The sequence below is a fragment of the Aquila chrysaetos genome, chromosome 6 (assembly GCF_900496995.4).
Source record: "Aquila chrysaetos chrysaetos chromosome 6, bAquChr1.4, whole genome shotgun sequence".
In the NCBI taxonomy this organism is placed as follows: domain Eukaryota; kingdom Metazoa; phylum Chordata; class Aves; order Accipitriformes; family Accipitridae; genus Aquila; species Aquila chrysaetos.
In genome coordinates, this window is record NC_044009.1 from 49,752,190 (window position 1) to 49,765,202 (window position 13,013).

The following is a 13,013-nucleotide window of genomic DNA, read 5'->3' on the forward strand; positions in this document are numbered from 1 at the left end:
GAGTGAAATCTGCCATAGCAGCTACAGGAAAATAAGACATCCCTCCCGCTCCTCATTGTTCAAACTGTTCTTCCCTCTCGAAGTTGCTTTAGCACGTTTAATCTATTTGCTGACGGGGGGAAAAAAACCTGTTAGGATCCTAAAAGTGGCTTCTGGAAAAAAAAAAATAAAAAATGACAGTTTGGTCGGCAGGAGATTGTGTAGTTGAAAACTTGTCACTTGAGATTTCTGCACTACCCCGGTTATTCCAACACCAGCAACTGCATATTACTTTTTACATGTTGCAAATAGAGGCAAACAACACAGGAAATTTTGACAGCTCTGCCTGAAAGGGCTTAAATACTTCTCAGTAAGCAGGATCCAGTTATAAATAAACCTTCTCTTGGTGAGAAAAAAGTGGCTACGACCAAAGACCTCACCGTTTTTTTAAAACCGTCTGATTAAAAGCACAGAAGAGCTTCTGAAGAACAAACAAACAGGCAAATCTGGGGGGGGGACGGGGGACACGACGACGGGGGGGGGGGCACAGCCGGAAAATGTACATGAACGTGACTACGAAACCCCACGAGAGAGCCCAGCTAGAGAAACTTCCACAAATCTCGCCTTCCTCCTCCTCCTCCTCCTCCTCCTCCTCCTCCTCCTCCGTGCGCATTTTCTGGTGCCGCCGAGGATTTGCTGAGTTGCTGCTTTTTCCCCGTGGGGTCGGGGCAGCCCGGGCCGGTCGCCAGCCCGGGGACACCCCCGCCACCCCCGCGACAGAGCCACCCCCCCATCACCACCATCACCACCACCACCGCCCCCCCCCCCAGCCCGCAGCATCGCCACCGCTCCCTGCCCTGCCAGGCGCGAACACACCCAGCCCGACCCTTAACAAAAAAAAAAAAAAAAAAAAAAAAAAGTAAAAAATAAAATTAGAAAAAAATTAAATATATATTTAAATAAATAGATTTAAATTGAGGAAAGGGCGATTTTTTTTCCCCCCGCTAATCTGCTCGCCGGTGGTGGCCAAGCTTGCCTCACCCCCAGCCACCCCCGCTCCCCAAGGTCATGGTGAGTAAACAATAATAGTAATTAAAACAAAATAATAGGCAGCAGTCAAGAGCTGAGAGTACACACACCTGACCCTAACTATAACAGACTTCTCAGAGTAGAATTTGATCCCTCTCTGACACTTTCTACCTCAAGTGTTAGAGCGAGTGGCCATGAATAGTACAGGCATGCCATCTTGTAACACTATCTGCCTGTCAGAAGAGCCAAGGCTGGGTAGAGCAGGATCTATATAAGGCTTGTAACTAGGGGAAGCCCAACAAACAGCTACAAACACCTAAGTTATTTTACTCAGCCTCCACCCTTCTGCTTTTTCCCCCCTTCTTCTCACTCTCTTTTTTTTTTCTTTTCATCTTGGCTTTCTGTTGCAGAATGCAAATGTAGCCTGCCGGCGGTGAATGGGCTGAATTGTGATTAAGAAGAAGAAGAGCTCCTTTCTTTGTTCTCCCCTCAGGGGATGTTTACTGGGAGAGACACAGCGGATCAGATATGAAAGGCATTCAGGTCAGCATTGATGTGAGCGAAAGTGAAATCATACCTAAGGCATTCAAAAGACCGCCGTGTCAGGGGTTCAGCTAACGGTGCATCTACTGTGTCTTCCCTGTTAGGCACAAAAAAAAAAAAAAAAAAAAAAAAAAAAAAAAAAAAAAAAAAAAAGGAAAAAAAAATCTCTCCACAAACAGGCATTTTTTAAAATTACAACAAAAATTATATAGAGAGGGGGAAAAAAAAAAAAGTTTTCCCTCGCTTTACCTCCCGAGCAGAAGCTACAGGACTTAGTGCTCTTTTCCCTTATGGATCACGGACGGAACAGGTCAACTTGTATTAATTGTAGCTGTTGGGATCAGCATCATTTTTAGGGGGCAATGTTCTAGTCTGAAACGTGAACCGTTCTTTTCAGGCGTACCTATACGTACCGTATCTATGTCTATATGATATCCACACTCATAGGTGTATACGCCTGGATACATGTATCTCTATATGTGAGTTTCAATAAGCTGCGTGGCTTATTTATTCTGATACGAAACACGAGCAATCGCTTCTTGCCTCCCTCAGAAGCAACTTCAATGATAAAGGACAGTGTGGCATATCAAAACAGCACAGCGCACCTTAAAAAGTAATCTTTTCTTGACTTGGAAACTCCTAGAAACACTTTGCTGAAAGCTCGCAGCGCAAGAGGACGGTAACCACAGGAGTAAGAAGTTGGTACACAGCTATTTAAGTTAAACTGCTTCAAGAAGAAGTCTGGGCATTGTCGGTTTTTTTCATTAAAAATGCTTGATGAAGAAATATTTGGATCTTTTTGTTGTTGTTGTTGTTGTTTTTCTTAAAGTTTATACTTCTCACAGGCTAGATACTCTCTCAATAGACTTTCCAAGTGGTTAGCTGACGCTGCTGGCATAAACAGAGAGATGTAAATATATAGGGGAAAAATCGCGAATTACAGTTAAGCATACAAAGAGTTAGGAGGTGGCTGCATTTACAGGGGCTGAAATGAAAATGAAAACGACAAACTGTTCAAAAAAAGCCTACAAAAATTAAGGGACGGGGCTGGATGTCGTGTGCAGTAACCATCCCCACTGTTCTGAATTTGTTTCCACCTTCAGAACCTTAGTTAAAATACATTGTTTCTCTAATGCTCACATCTGCTTTAATGGTGACGTTTAATTCTGAAATATTTTCAACTAGTGTTTCTGCATCACAGATTTCTCTCCTTTTTCTCTATACTCTAAAAAGACAACTAAAGAGCAATCAAAAAGGTGTCTGACTTGGCCATTCAGACAATTGCACCCTTGTGGGAATGCTGGAATGAATGGTACAGTGGACACCCCAGCACTATTGACGTTATAAACATGTAAATGAAACACATTAGGGCAGACAATCAATTGTCTGTGAGCACTGCAAACCTGCACTCCCTTTCTATGTGACAGGCACAAAATAGTGTCTACCTTGGGAAGCCATGGTCTTGGAGAAAAAAAGGACAAAGAGTTCTCTTTCACAGAAGAGAAAATGCACCTTAAAAGCACTGGGATAATGCAGATGCCAAAAACTGTTGTGAGGCGAAGAATTTCCTATTTCTTGGAATGAATGTGGGGCTGCTGTAAAAGAATCAACACCCTTCTTTCCACTCTAAAGGGAGACGCACATTTTTCTTGGGAAATATTACCAGCCTGTCCTGAGAGCTTGCATCTCAGTCTTCCATACATTTTCCCTACCTTGGGCAGTTGGCTATGTATAATTATCGATAATTAACTTGTAATGGTTTCCTTCCCCCCCCCCCCCCCTTTTCAAATACGGCTTTTCCAGGCATCAAATATATTTCCTTACAGCAATTAGAAATTCCCCCAAAAGTTTCCTTGCGAAGCATGTGCAATAAGCAAAAGCCAGTAAGTACCGAACGGTCACAAATGGCACACAGTAAATCAGGCACTGATCTCCAAATTCGCTGGGTTTCTCGAAACTCAGAATAAAATAAATAGATCCGTCTTGACACAGAAAACAACCTCCTCTGCTCCATGCCACAGCTCAGCCTGGACATGAATCTGCACCGAGAAAACGCAGCTAGATAATCATTACGCCCTGGCCACTCGCATTTATTGCATTAATTTTTAATACCTATCTCCAGGTGCTTTTCTGGAGGTAGTGCATTTGTCTCCCTAGCCAGTAACCAACTCTGGAAGTAATCTCCTCGCAACGGATTCCCCCCCCCCGCGGAGGTCCCCGGGAAAAGGAGCGCTCCCAGATGCCCGCTCTGCCTTGTGCCACCTGAATTTCACAAAAAGCAGCTTTCCTCCTCACACCCGAGCCTCAGTCTAGCTACCTCCAAACTTCTCCAGGCAGGGAAGACAAGCCTCACTTCCCACTCACTAAAGGCAGCAGGCAGGCTTTTTTTTTTTTTTTTTTTTCCCCCCTCTTCCCCCCCCCCCCCCTCTTTTGCAAGTGGGAAGCGAAGGAGGTTTTTCCCCCTTCCCCAGCATCCCCGAAAGGAGGGTGGGTGGGTATCTTTTTGGGAAAGGCTCTGAGCAAGTATTATCGTGTCTGCTTGTTTGGTCTGTGTTCTCCCTCGGATCAGACGCCCTGAAAGCATTGAACTTTCTCCCTTTTCTTTACAACTGGAAGCGAGATGGCAAAGGAATCGCAGAGAGCTCTTTACTGAAACTTTGGGGTAAATTAGATCCAACTTTCCCCCCTTCCCCTCCTTCCTGAGGACTTGATTTTTTATTTTTGAAGGGGCGGCGGGGGGGGGGTGGGGGGGTGGAAAGGAAGGGAAAACACAAAAACCCCAGCCACCCAACAAACGCCAAACCACAACAAGAAGGAGAGAGGCAGCTCATCTGCTGAGGCACGGCAGGGCAGGGCACTCGGCCGGCCGGACAGCGGTGACCGCCCGGGGCCCCCGCACCGCTCCGCACTGCTCCGCACCGCTCCGCGCCCCACCGCACCGGCGCTGCGGCCGCCAGCGCAGCCCCCGCCTCCGCGGGGCGCCCGTGCGGAAAGGGGGCTCGCTGCCCTCTCCTCCTCCACCTCCTCCTCCTTCACCACCTCCTCCTCCTCCTCCTTCTCTTCCTCCTCCTCCTCCTCCTCCTCCTCCTCCTCCTCCTCTGCCGCGACTTCTCTCCCGAGTGAAAGTGCCGCGAAGTGAGTCAGGCGCTGGGAATCATCTGACTGAACTTCCCGGAGCTCCGCCGCATTCCTGGGCTGCCGCTCCGCGCACCTCCCGCCCCCCCCCTTCCCCCCCTCCCCGCTTTCGGGGTCCTCTCCTTCCCATCCTCCACCCTGCTCCCCCCCCCCCCCGGGGGGGCTCACCCCTCATTGATTTCCATAACACCTCTCCCCCCCCCCCCCCCGCCTCCACCTCCGCACACCTCTCCTGCACTCCAGCAGCTCTCCTCAACCCCGTTATCTTGGAAAATCCCGAGCTTTTCTTCCTTTCTACCCTATTTAGCTCCGCCGTAATTTTATCCAGCGCCGGTATCTAATCCCGAGCCTTGCCCATCCTCGCACACACGCAGAGACACGCACACAGGCGCGGAGCCCACTGAGGCATTAGTTGGATTATTCTGTTTTGTCCCCGTCTGTAATTTGTATGTGATTGCACTCACACTCCCCCAGCTTCCTTGATGACCCTCTATTTCTTTTTCTTCTTCTTCTTTTTTTTTTTTTTGGTGGCTTTTAAATTTTATTTGGGGTCTGCTGCGTTTCTAAGGAATTTCTGTCTGATTTCGATAAGCATCACCGTTTCTGGTGTTATCAGCAAAGACACAAGCTCAGAAGTGACATCTTTTCCACGAATCCAGGAAAGAAGAAAAATCCACTCAGTCCAGATAAATCCTGGGCAATTCCCAACGGGAAAGGCATCGGATACGTGCTTGTCGAGAAAGAGAAAATGAAAAAAAACCCAAACCACCAACCCCCTAACCAAACCTACCCTCGCTCGTCTACCTGCTTCTGAGAACCAGGACATTTCTCACTCAGAAATGAATGAAAGAAACAAATTACGGAGCACAAAGAGAAAAGAGTGGACAGACAGAAAGTCGAGAATTATTTTTTCCACCCCTGTCTTGGCCAGAGCAAGACACTGAGGGGAGAAGTTAGACCTCCGCGTTACCAGCACACACACTTGAAGTTTGCAGGATCTTTAAGTGGTTACCTTAAAAATCGCAATTAAACTTTCGACTCCCAAGTGTGGTGGCTTCCCAAGTTAGTGCAGTTCCGTGAAAACACACTTTTGCATGGGAGCAACAAGAATCTCTGCCACCCCGGTCCGTACGTGTTCCCAAAGACCTGGCTGCAGTAACAGGGCGTACAGGCTGCAGTCCTGGTGTCCTGGGCAAACAGAGGCATCCAGCTTTTTTTTTTTTTTTCCCCTTTTTTTTTTTTCCTGGGGGGGGGTGCGACTCAAATCGTGTTGAGAAAATATTAAACACGTAGACGCATCCCTCATCACAGAGCATGTGATGGTTTTAACACGCTAAACTAATAATCTTGTCTGAAAAAGCGAGGAGGCTGAAGAAGAAGAATAAAACCCCCTCAAACACTCAGAATATTCTTTACTGCAAAAGAGCACTTCTGGATGCGTTGCTTTAAATCTCATTCGCTTTTTCTCTCAAAAATGACTGTTTAACATAAGAAAAAAGGCTACTTGACACAAAGCTTTTGTTATCCAGTTGATCAGCAACGTGCTTTAGATACTTGTAAGGGGAAAAAAGCCCCACAACAGACATTGATTTTAGAAAATCAATAACCAACATTTAATAAAAAGAACAGAGGAAACACAAGAGAGGAGAGGGAAACATTACGTGTAATTTTAATGTCTACTAAATTACCCAGAGATGAGGGGAAGGGGAGGTCTCCTCTGTGAGGACCACCTTAAATAATGACAGACACAAGAGTAAAGGGTGGTGGTGGAGGGGGAGAGACTTTAAAAAAAGATAACAAGGAACGGATCCTTGGGAAGCTGCTCGGAATATATTATTTTAGTTGGGGTTTTTTTTTGTAATACTAAGCCAAGCAAATAGATCAAAGACAACACAAAGGGAAAAGCCAGTGTAACATAACGAACAGTTTCTGACTAAAATTCCTCTATCACTCCCCCATATGGCTCGACGCCTCCACCACAACAAGAAAAAGACACACACACACACGCACACACACACTCACACTCACAACCTCGAGAGAGGGAAGGGGGGGGGGCAGGATCATTTGTTTCTAATCAACATTCTCTTGTCTTTGTGTTTTGGGGGTTTTTTTGTTGTTGTTGTCCTCCCCCCCCTCTCCTTCGCCAGCCTCCCCCCACCACCTCCACCTCTCCACTTAAATGAAGTAGCTGAGCTCTAAGCGCATGGGTTCAGGTTCACACAAATAATCTTCCTTCCTCCGGCTCCTCGAGAGGAAAGTTGTTGAAAGTGGGGCCGGGATGGCCGGGCGAGGGGCTGCGGGTGGGGAGGGGGAGGCTGGCGGGGGGGGGGGGGAAGAGACTATCATCAACCGGAGGAGAAAGGAAGAAACTAAGGGAGGGACGGGGAGAGACGGAGAAAGAGAGACCCACACCAGTGAAAGCTGCCAAATGTGAAATCAGCCCAGAACACCGCGTCCCACTGAGCCCCGGCCCTCCGCGGCCGGCGGGCACCGGGGGAGAGGGCAACGATGGACAATTGGGCACCAAACTCATTAGTATTATTAATTATTAGGGAGGAGGAAGTTTCATTTTCGAGTCCCTAACAATAAAAAAAAAAAAAAAAAAAAGAGAGAGAGAGAGAGAGTCGCTAACTCGGTGCCAGCCCGCCTCGGGGTTCTCACGCCGCCGGGTTTATTTTTTTTTTTTTTTTTTTTTTTTCCCAGGGACGGCAGCGGGGGCACCGGCTGCCCTCCCGCCCCGCTCTCCTCCGCGCCTCTCCGCGCCTTTCCTCCTCGCCTCCCCCCCCCCCCCCCCCCCCCCCCCCAGCTCCTCTCCGGCTCCTCTCCCCGACCCTGACAGCCCCCAAACCACCCGGGATAAGCGGCGGCCGAACCGGACCGCCACCTCCCCGCCGCTCCCACCGCCCTCCGCCGCCGCGGGGCAGCGGCCCGCCCGCTCCGCGCCCGCGCAACAAACTTTGGGGCGCGGCGGCGGCGCGTTGCTCCCCCCCCCCCCCCCCCACCACCACCTCCCCGCTCCTCCTTGCTTTTCCTTACACCCCCCATCCTCCTCATCCACTCCCCCCCAAAAAAAACCACACACCACCACCACCACCCCCCCCCGCTCCTCAACCCTCCGGCGCCCCGCGGCCGCGCAACCCCCGCGGGACGACCCCGCCGCCGCGCAGGGCAGGCGGAGGAGCGGCGAGACCCGGGATTTTGGGGCTTGAGGAGGGGGGGGGGGGGGGGGAAGAAGCCGCTGCCTCCCTCCGCCGGCTGGCCGCCCCGGGCGGGCGCCGTCCCCGTCCCGTCCGTCCGTCCGTCCGTCCGTCCCCCTCCCCTTCCCTTCCCCGTCCTGCGGCCGGCTTTCCAACCCCCCCCCCCCCCCCCCGCCGCCTCCCTTTTCTCGCCGCGGCGGAGCCGGCCGGAAAAAAAAGTTTGCCTGGGGGGGCGGCTTACCGTTTTTCCTCCGGGGGTTGGCTTGTTTTCGCCTCTTACACCTGGGGCCATCCGCCATGATCTGCTGCTTCATTGATAAGAGTGGATCAGATGGCAGTTCGCATGGACTCGACTCCCTGATTCAGCAGCACGCAGGCTCTATGTAACGACCAAACACAGCAACAATGTGGGCATTGGTATATCCCATTTAAATGCAGGGCGCCAACGGGGACCCGAATTTGCACCCGAAAAAGAACCCATCCACGCACACGGCGAGCTTTGCCGTGCCCGGGGGAGGTGGGACGCAGACGGAGCGGGCTTCCCCCCCCCCTTTCTCTCTCTCGCTCTCTCCCCAGCCGGGCAGATCTCTAATTTATTTATTTATTTATTTATTTATTTATTTATTTATTTATTTATTTATTTATTTATTTTTGGGCTCGCTCGCTCGCTCTCTGTGTGTGTGTCTCTCTGCGTGAGCGTGTGTGTCTCTCTCTCCCTGCGTGTGTGTGTGTGTATTGCACCAGCAAAGCAGATCAGAGAGAGACAAGAATTACATCTCAAATGAGTCATAACTCATGACCGTATGAGGGAATGCACAGCTTTTACAGTAGGCTGTTTGACTCAATGCTAGGCGGACCGTTTCCTCCTAAAAGTACTTTAATTTGACATTAGAACTTCTTTTCACACGAAATGCTAGCCTTCTCTCCTTCTGCTCCTGCCTTTCTTTCTTTTTCCTTTTTTTTTTTTTTTTTTTTCCCCCCCAAAGTGCACTCCAGCAAAGTGATAAGGGGAGAGGGAAACATGGCTCTCCCCTCTCCTTTTGGGGTAAAGCACAGCACGGAGACCTCCCCCTCCCCCTAACAACGAGGAGTGTAATTATAAACCTCTGTCACCTTTTTAGTCAGTTTGACAATATTCAGGGTTTCCCCTGCCCCTTACTTAAACAAAGCTTCAGAGTGTCAATTTTTTTTTTTTTTCTTCCCAGAAAAGAAACAGAAATCAAAACTACCGCTGTCAGAGTTTTCAGGCTTTCAGTTGGGTTTTGTTTTTTGGTTTTTTTGGTTGGTTGATTTTTTTTTTTTTTAAACTTGTAAACTTTTGGACCTGCTGTGTGTGCCTGTGTGCTCGGGCTGTGCAGGAGGCTCTATCTGTCAAAGGGAGAGGGCAGGAGCGTTTGGTTTGCTGCAAGAACGCTCCTGAAACTCAGTCCATCTCGCAGAAGATGCTGTAGCTTTAAAGATGCTTTGACTTGAGGATTAGTTTAAACAGGGGGCTATAAAAGATGTAACAGATGCAAACTATAAAACAAGGGCAATTAACCCTTGCTCTCCTGAGCAGGATCCCCCCTCTCCTTCTCATCTATTGTCTTCTCCTGCACTGGGGGTTTTACACAAAACCTAAAAAATTATTACCTGCCTCAAGAATTTTTAATATTTTTTTGCAGTAAAGTGGGCTTTTTTTTTTTTTCTCCCCCCCCCTCCCCCTTGTGTCTTTTTACTTTGCTGGAGCTTCACACCCGCACTGAGCAGTGAAGTGTGTTGCTGCTAGGTCTTTTTATTCTGCCTGAACTCTCTTCTCAAACCTTTGCGGTTATAAAACCTGCTTGGCTAAAAAAAAAAAAAACCAAATAATCTCCGAGCAGGTAAGAAGATGGGAATATTGAGAGAGCGTGTGCGGGGTCAGCGTGTTTACTCACACTCTCCTGCTTGGGATTCCGCCTGGACAGAGTGAATTGCTGGCTCTGTGGATGTGGATGTATGTGGCTGAGGAAGGAAGAGGCTGAGAAACGCGCTAGAAACTTTAGTATTTGCCAGTTATTCCCGATCCTGGAGTGGGCAACGGTGCCATCGCTGCGGCAGATCTACCGGGAGATGTAGCGGAGAGGGGAGGATAGGAACCGAGGCAAGCCCGGACCCTCAGCCTGCCTCGGCAATTGGCGTTTTAATGCAAAACGACCAATGGTGAATTGTTTTAAATGCGTTTCACTACCTTCCCTGCCCTTCAGTCTCCCGCAGAAAGTTGTCAATAATTTTAAACCTGCACATCTCGAGAACGCTTTTCTTCCCAGAGGACCGGCTAGCTTTTTTAAAAAAAAAAAAAAAAATATATATATATACACACACACACACACACATATATATATATATATATATATTTTTGCTTTTTGGTAAACGACTTTTAAGTTCCAGTCAGTACTTTCACTTCTTGCTTTAGGATCCCAGAAGCTAAGGTGTTACTTCACAAAATAAAATAAAGAAATGAAACTCACTAAGCAGACAAAACAGCAAACTTTCTGTTTGGGGAAACACATCCTTTTGCCGGGGAGCCCTGCCCGGGGCTGGGGCTCCAGCGGTGCCCGGCCGGGCTGGCTCTGCAGGCTCAGGGCGTGCAAAGCATTAACAGGTACCTGCAAACTTTCCGAGCTAAGATGTGAAACCTGAAATAAAAAGAGCAGGAGGTGGGTGGGGGGATGTTTGTTTGGGGGTTGGTGGGGTTTTTTTTTTGTTGTTTTTTTTTTGTGGTGGGGTTTTTTTTTTTTTTTTCAGGAGGATGAAGTCCCTTCCTAGCACTAAAACTTTTTGCTGCTGCGTTGTAAAAGGTACCTCCCGTACCTGGCTGACAGGTAAGGGGAGCAGGGGTGGTGGTGGCACAGCCCCGAGCTCCCCGAAACTGCTCGCCCCTTCCCGGAGCCGTACCGGAGTGACTTCAGGTTTCGGTTAAAAAAAGAAAAAAAAAAAAAAAAGAAAAAAAAAAAAGAAAAGAGGTTTTTCGCCCCAAGTATAAACAAGCCAGAAAGAAGCCAACACGCTTAAAAAATAAAATACTATCGAAATTAAATAAGCCCGCTAGTGCGTGAGGTGGTGCGAGAAAAAAGAAGGGGAGGAAAAAAAAAAGGGGGGAGAAAATGGAATTAAATTCCGAACCTACCTGCGAAGTCTTGTTTGTAGTTTTGGCCAGAAATGGTGAGAAGAAAAAGCATGAAGAAGCCGCGAAGTGGAGGAGAAAAGGTGAAGGGAGATGCAGCTCCTGGAGAAATTGTAAAAAGCCTTGCAAAGAGTTGTCGGAAGGACCGTTATTCCTGCTGGGCAGGTTAGGACTGATCTCTTTCTGCCACTCCAGGAAACACAAACCTGGGGACGGACTGACGTGTTACGCCTCTTCTAATGACATTTTTTTCTTTTTCTTTTCTGTAGGAGCGAGAGGAGAGACCCTGAAACACACGCCACCTATCTTTGTGGGGAGGGATAATTGAAGAGCACCAAACGTGAGCATCATGTGGAAACGTGATCGCCAAGTTTCTCTCTGGGAAAGGATCTGGGATAGATTATACCTTGAAGTCTCCGCGAACGCTTTAGCGGCAGAAATGCAATTCCACCTCCTCCCGCCCGCCCCCCCCCCCCCCCCGCCCCGCGCCCGCCCCCCCGCCCCGCCGCTCCGCGCTTTTTCCGCGCTTTTCCGCGCTCCGACGCTTTCAACCCTGCGGAAAATCAGCGCGGCACGGCATCCCACTCCCCTACCCCCCCCCCCCCCCCCAAAAAAAAACAACCACCCCCCCCCTCCCGGGGAGGTGGGGGGGGGGGCTGCATCCCTCTGCCCAGCGGCGGGGGCAGAGGATGCGGCCGAGGCCGGCGGGGGGGGGGTACCCCCCCCCCCGCCGGCCTCGGCCGCATCCTCTGCCCCCCCCCCCCATTCGGGGGGGTTGCGTGTCTTGCCCCCCCCCCCGGCTGCATCCCCTTCCCTCCCCCAGGCGGAATCCCCCGCCCCCAGGCGAGCTCTTTGCCGGACCCCCCCCCCCCCCCCCCAGCAGGATCCCGCCGGATCCCCTGCCCCCAAGCTGGATCCCTGCCGGTTTCCCCCCCCCTTCCTCCTCCTCCTCCCTCCTCCTCCTCCTCCTCCTCCTCCATCCCCGGGTGGGATCCCCTTCCCCCCCCCCCCCCCCCCCCCCCCCCCCCCCCCCGCCACGGCGGGATCCCGCCCGTGGAGCCGGCTGGGGGCCGCATCCTGCGGACTGAGCCCCGCACCGTCCCGGTTCCCAGCCCCTCTCGGAGCTGTTGCGGAGGGGAAAACTTACCCTAACATAATGCCTAGAAACTAAACTCTGTTCGGGCACTGCAAATAAGCTCCTGGCTGACTCCTGCTCGTTTTGGTGCTGTTTTATTTTTATCCTTAAGGCGTTTCTTTTGGGGCATTTCCCCCCCCCCCCCCTTTTCATTTCAGCACTCATCCAGGTTATTTGAATAGTCAGCTAAATCTGATGAAAAAAAAAAAAAAAAAAGCAACCGTGCTGAGATCTTACAGTCTATCTGTTTTGTTCACAGATATGGATCAGGGGTGAGATGGGCTCTCTTCCTGGCTCTGCTCTCCCTTGGAAGTAGCTGGATGGGCAGAGGGACAGCGTGGACGAGTAACGCGTGGGACTGAACTTCAGGGAGGTTACAAGTTTTTCACCTTTTTCAAGTATTAAAATTAAAATAAAATTACATATAGAAAAAAAAAAAAGAAGCAAAAAAAAAAAAAAAAAAAAGAAGCCCAGACTCCACCTTTGCACTGAAGGGATTGGTTATGCAAATATGGAAGGGGTTTCCTGGCAAATACAGCTTTCTACTGTATGGTTAATTAAATCATCACTCAAAAGCCTTCCAATGTGACGCTTCTGTCGTAATCCAATCAGGTTACGTAGGTCCTAAACAAGAAAGATATTTTCCACATCTGGAAGTCAGCAATTTAGCAAGTACTGCACATTATTAACCAATTCAGAGCCCGCTTCCCAGGGGGATTTCTTTTTTTTTTTTTTTTTTTTTTTTTTTTTTGAAGTTTAAGTGTTCTTAACCAACGCTCTGCTGTTTTGTTAATCAAAAAGCTGGTTTACACTGCACGTAATTGAGAACTAATACCGAAGTAAGTAAAGG

At 49.5% G+C, this 13,013-nt stretch overlaps 1 protein-coding gene across 4 annotated transcripts in view; it reads right to left on the reverse strand.

Annotated features, from left to right (window-relative positions):
- The window catches only part of ZEB2 (zinc finger E-box binding homeobox 2), a 116,145-nt gene extending 104,880 nt beyond the window's left edge, over positions 1-11,265 (reverse strand). For 2 of the 4 annotated variants that reach the window (XM_041124425.1, XM_030019147.2), the window contains exons 1-2: positions 11,032-11,130; positions 8,125-8,262 (exon numbers count right to left, since the gene is read on the reverse strand). In XM_041124425.1, coding sequence (XP_040980359.1) covers positions 8,125-8,197 — 73 coding nt within the window. In that variant the 5' untranslated portion in view covers positions 8,198-8,262; positions 11,032-11,130. Of the gene's footprint in view, positions 1-8,124; positions 8,263-9,799; positions 10,404-11,031 lie in introns of those variants that run through there. The other 2 variants (XM_030019149.2, XM_041124424.1) reach the window with 2 other exon arrangements.
- Between the last annotated feature and the right edge of the window lie 1,748 nt (positions 11,266-13,013).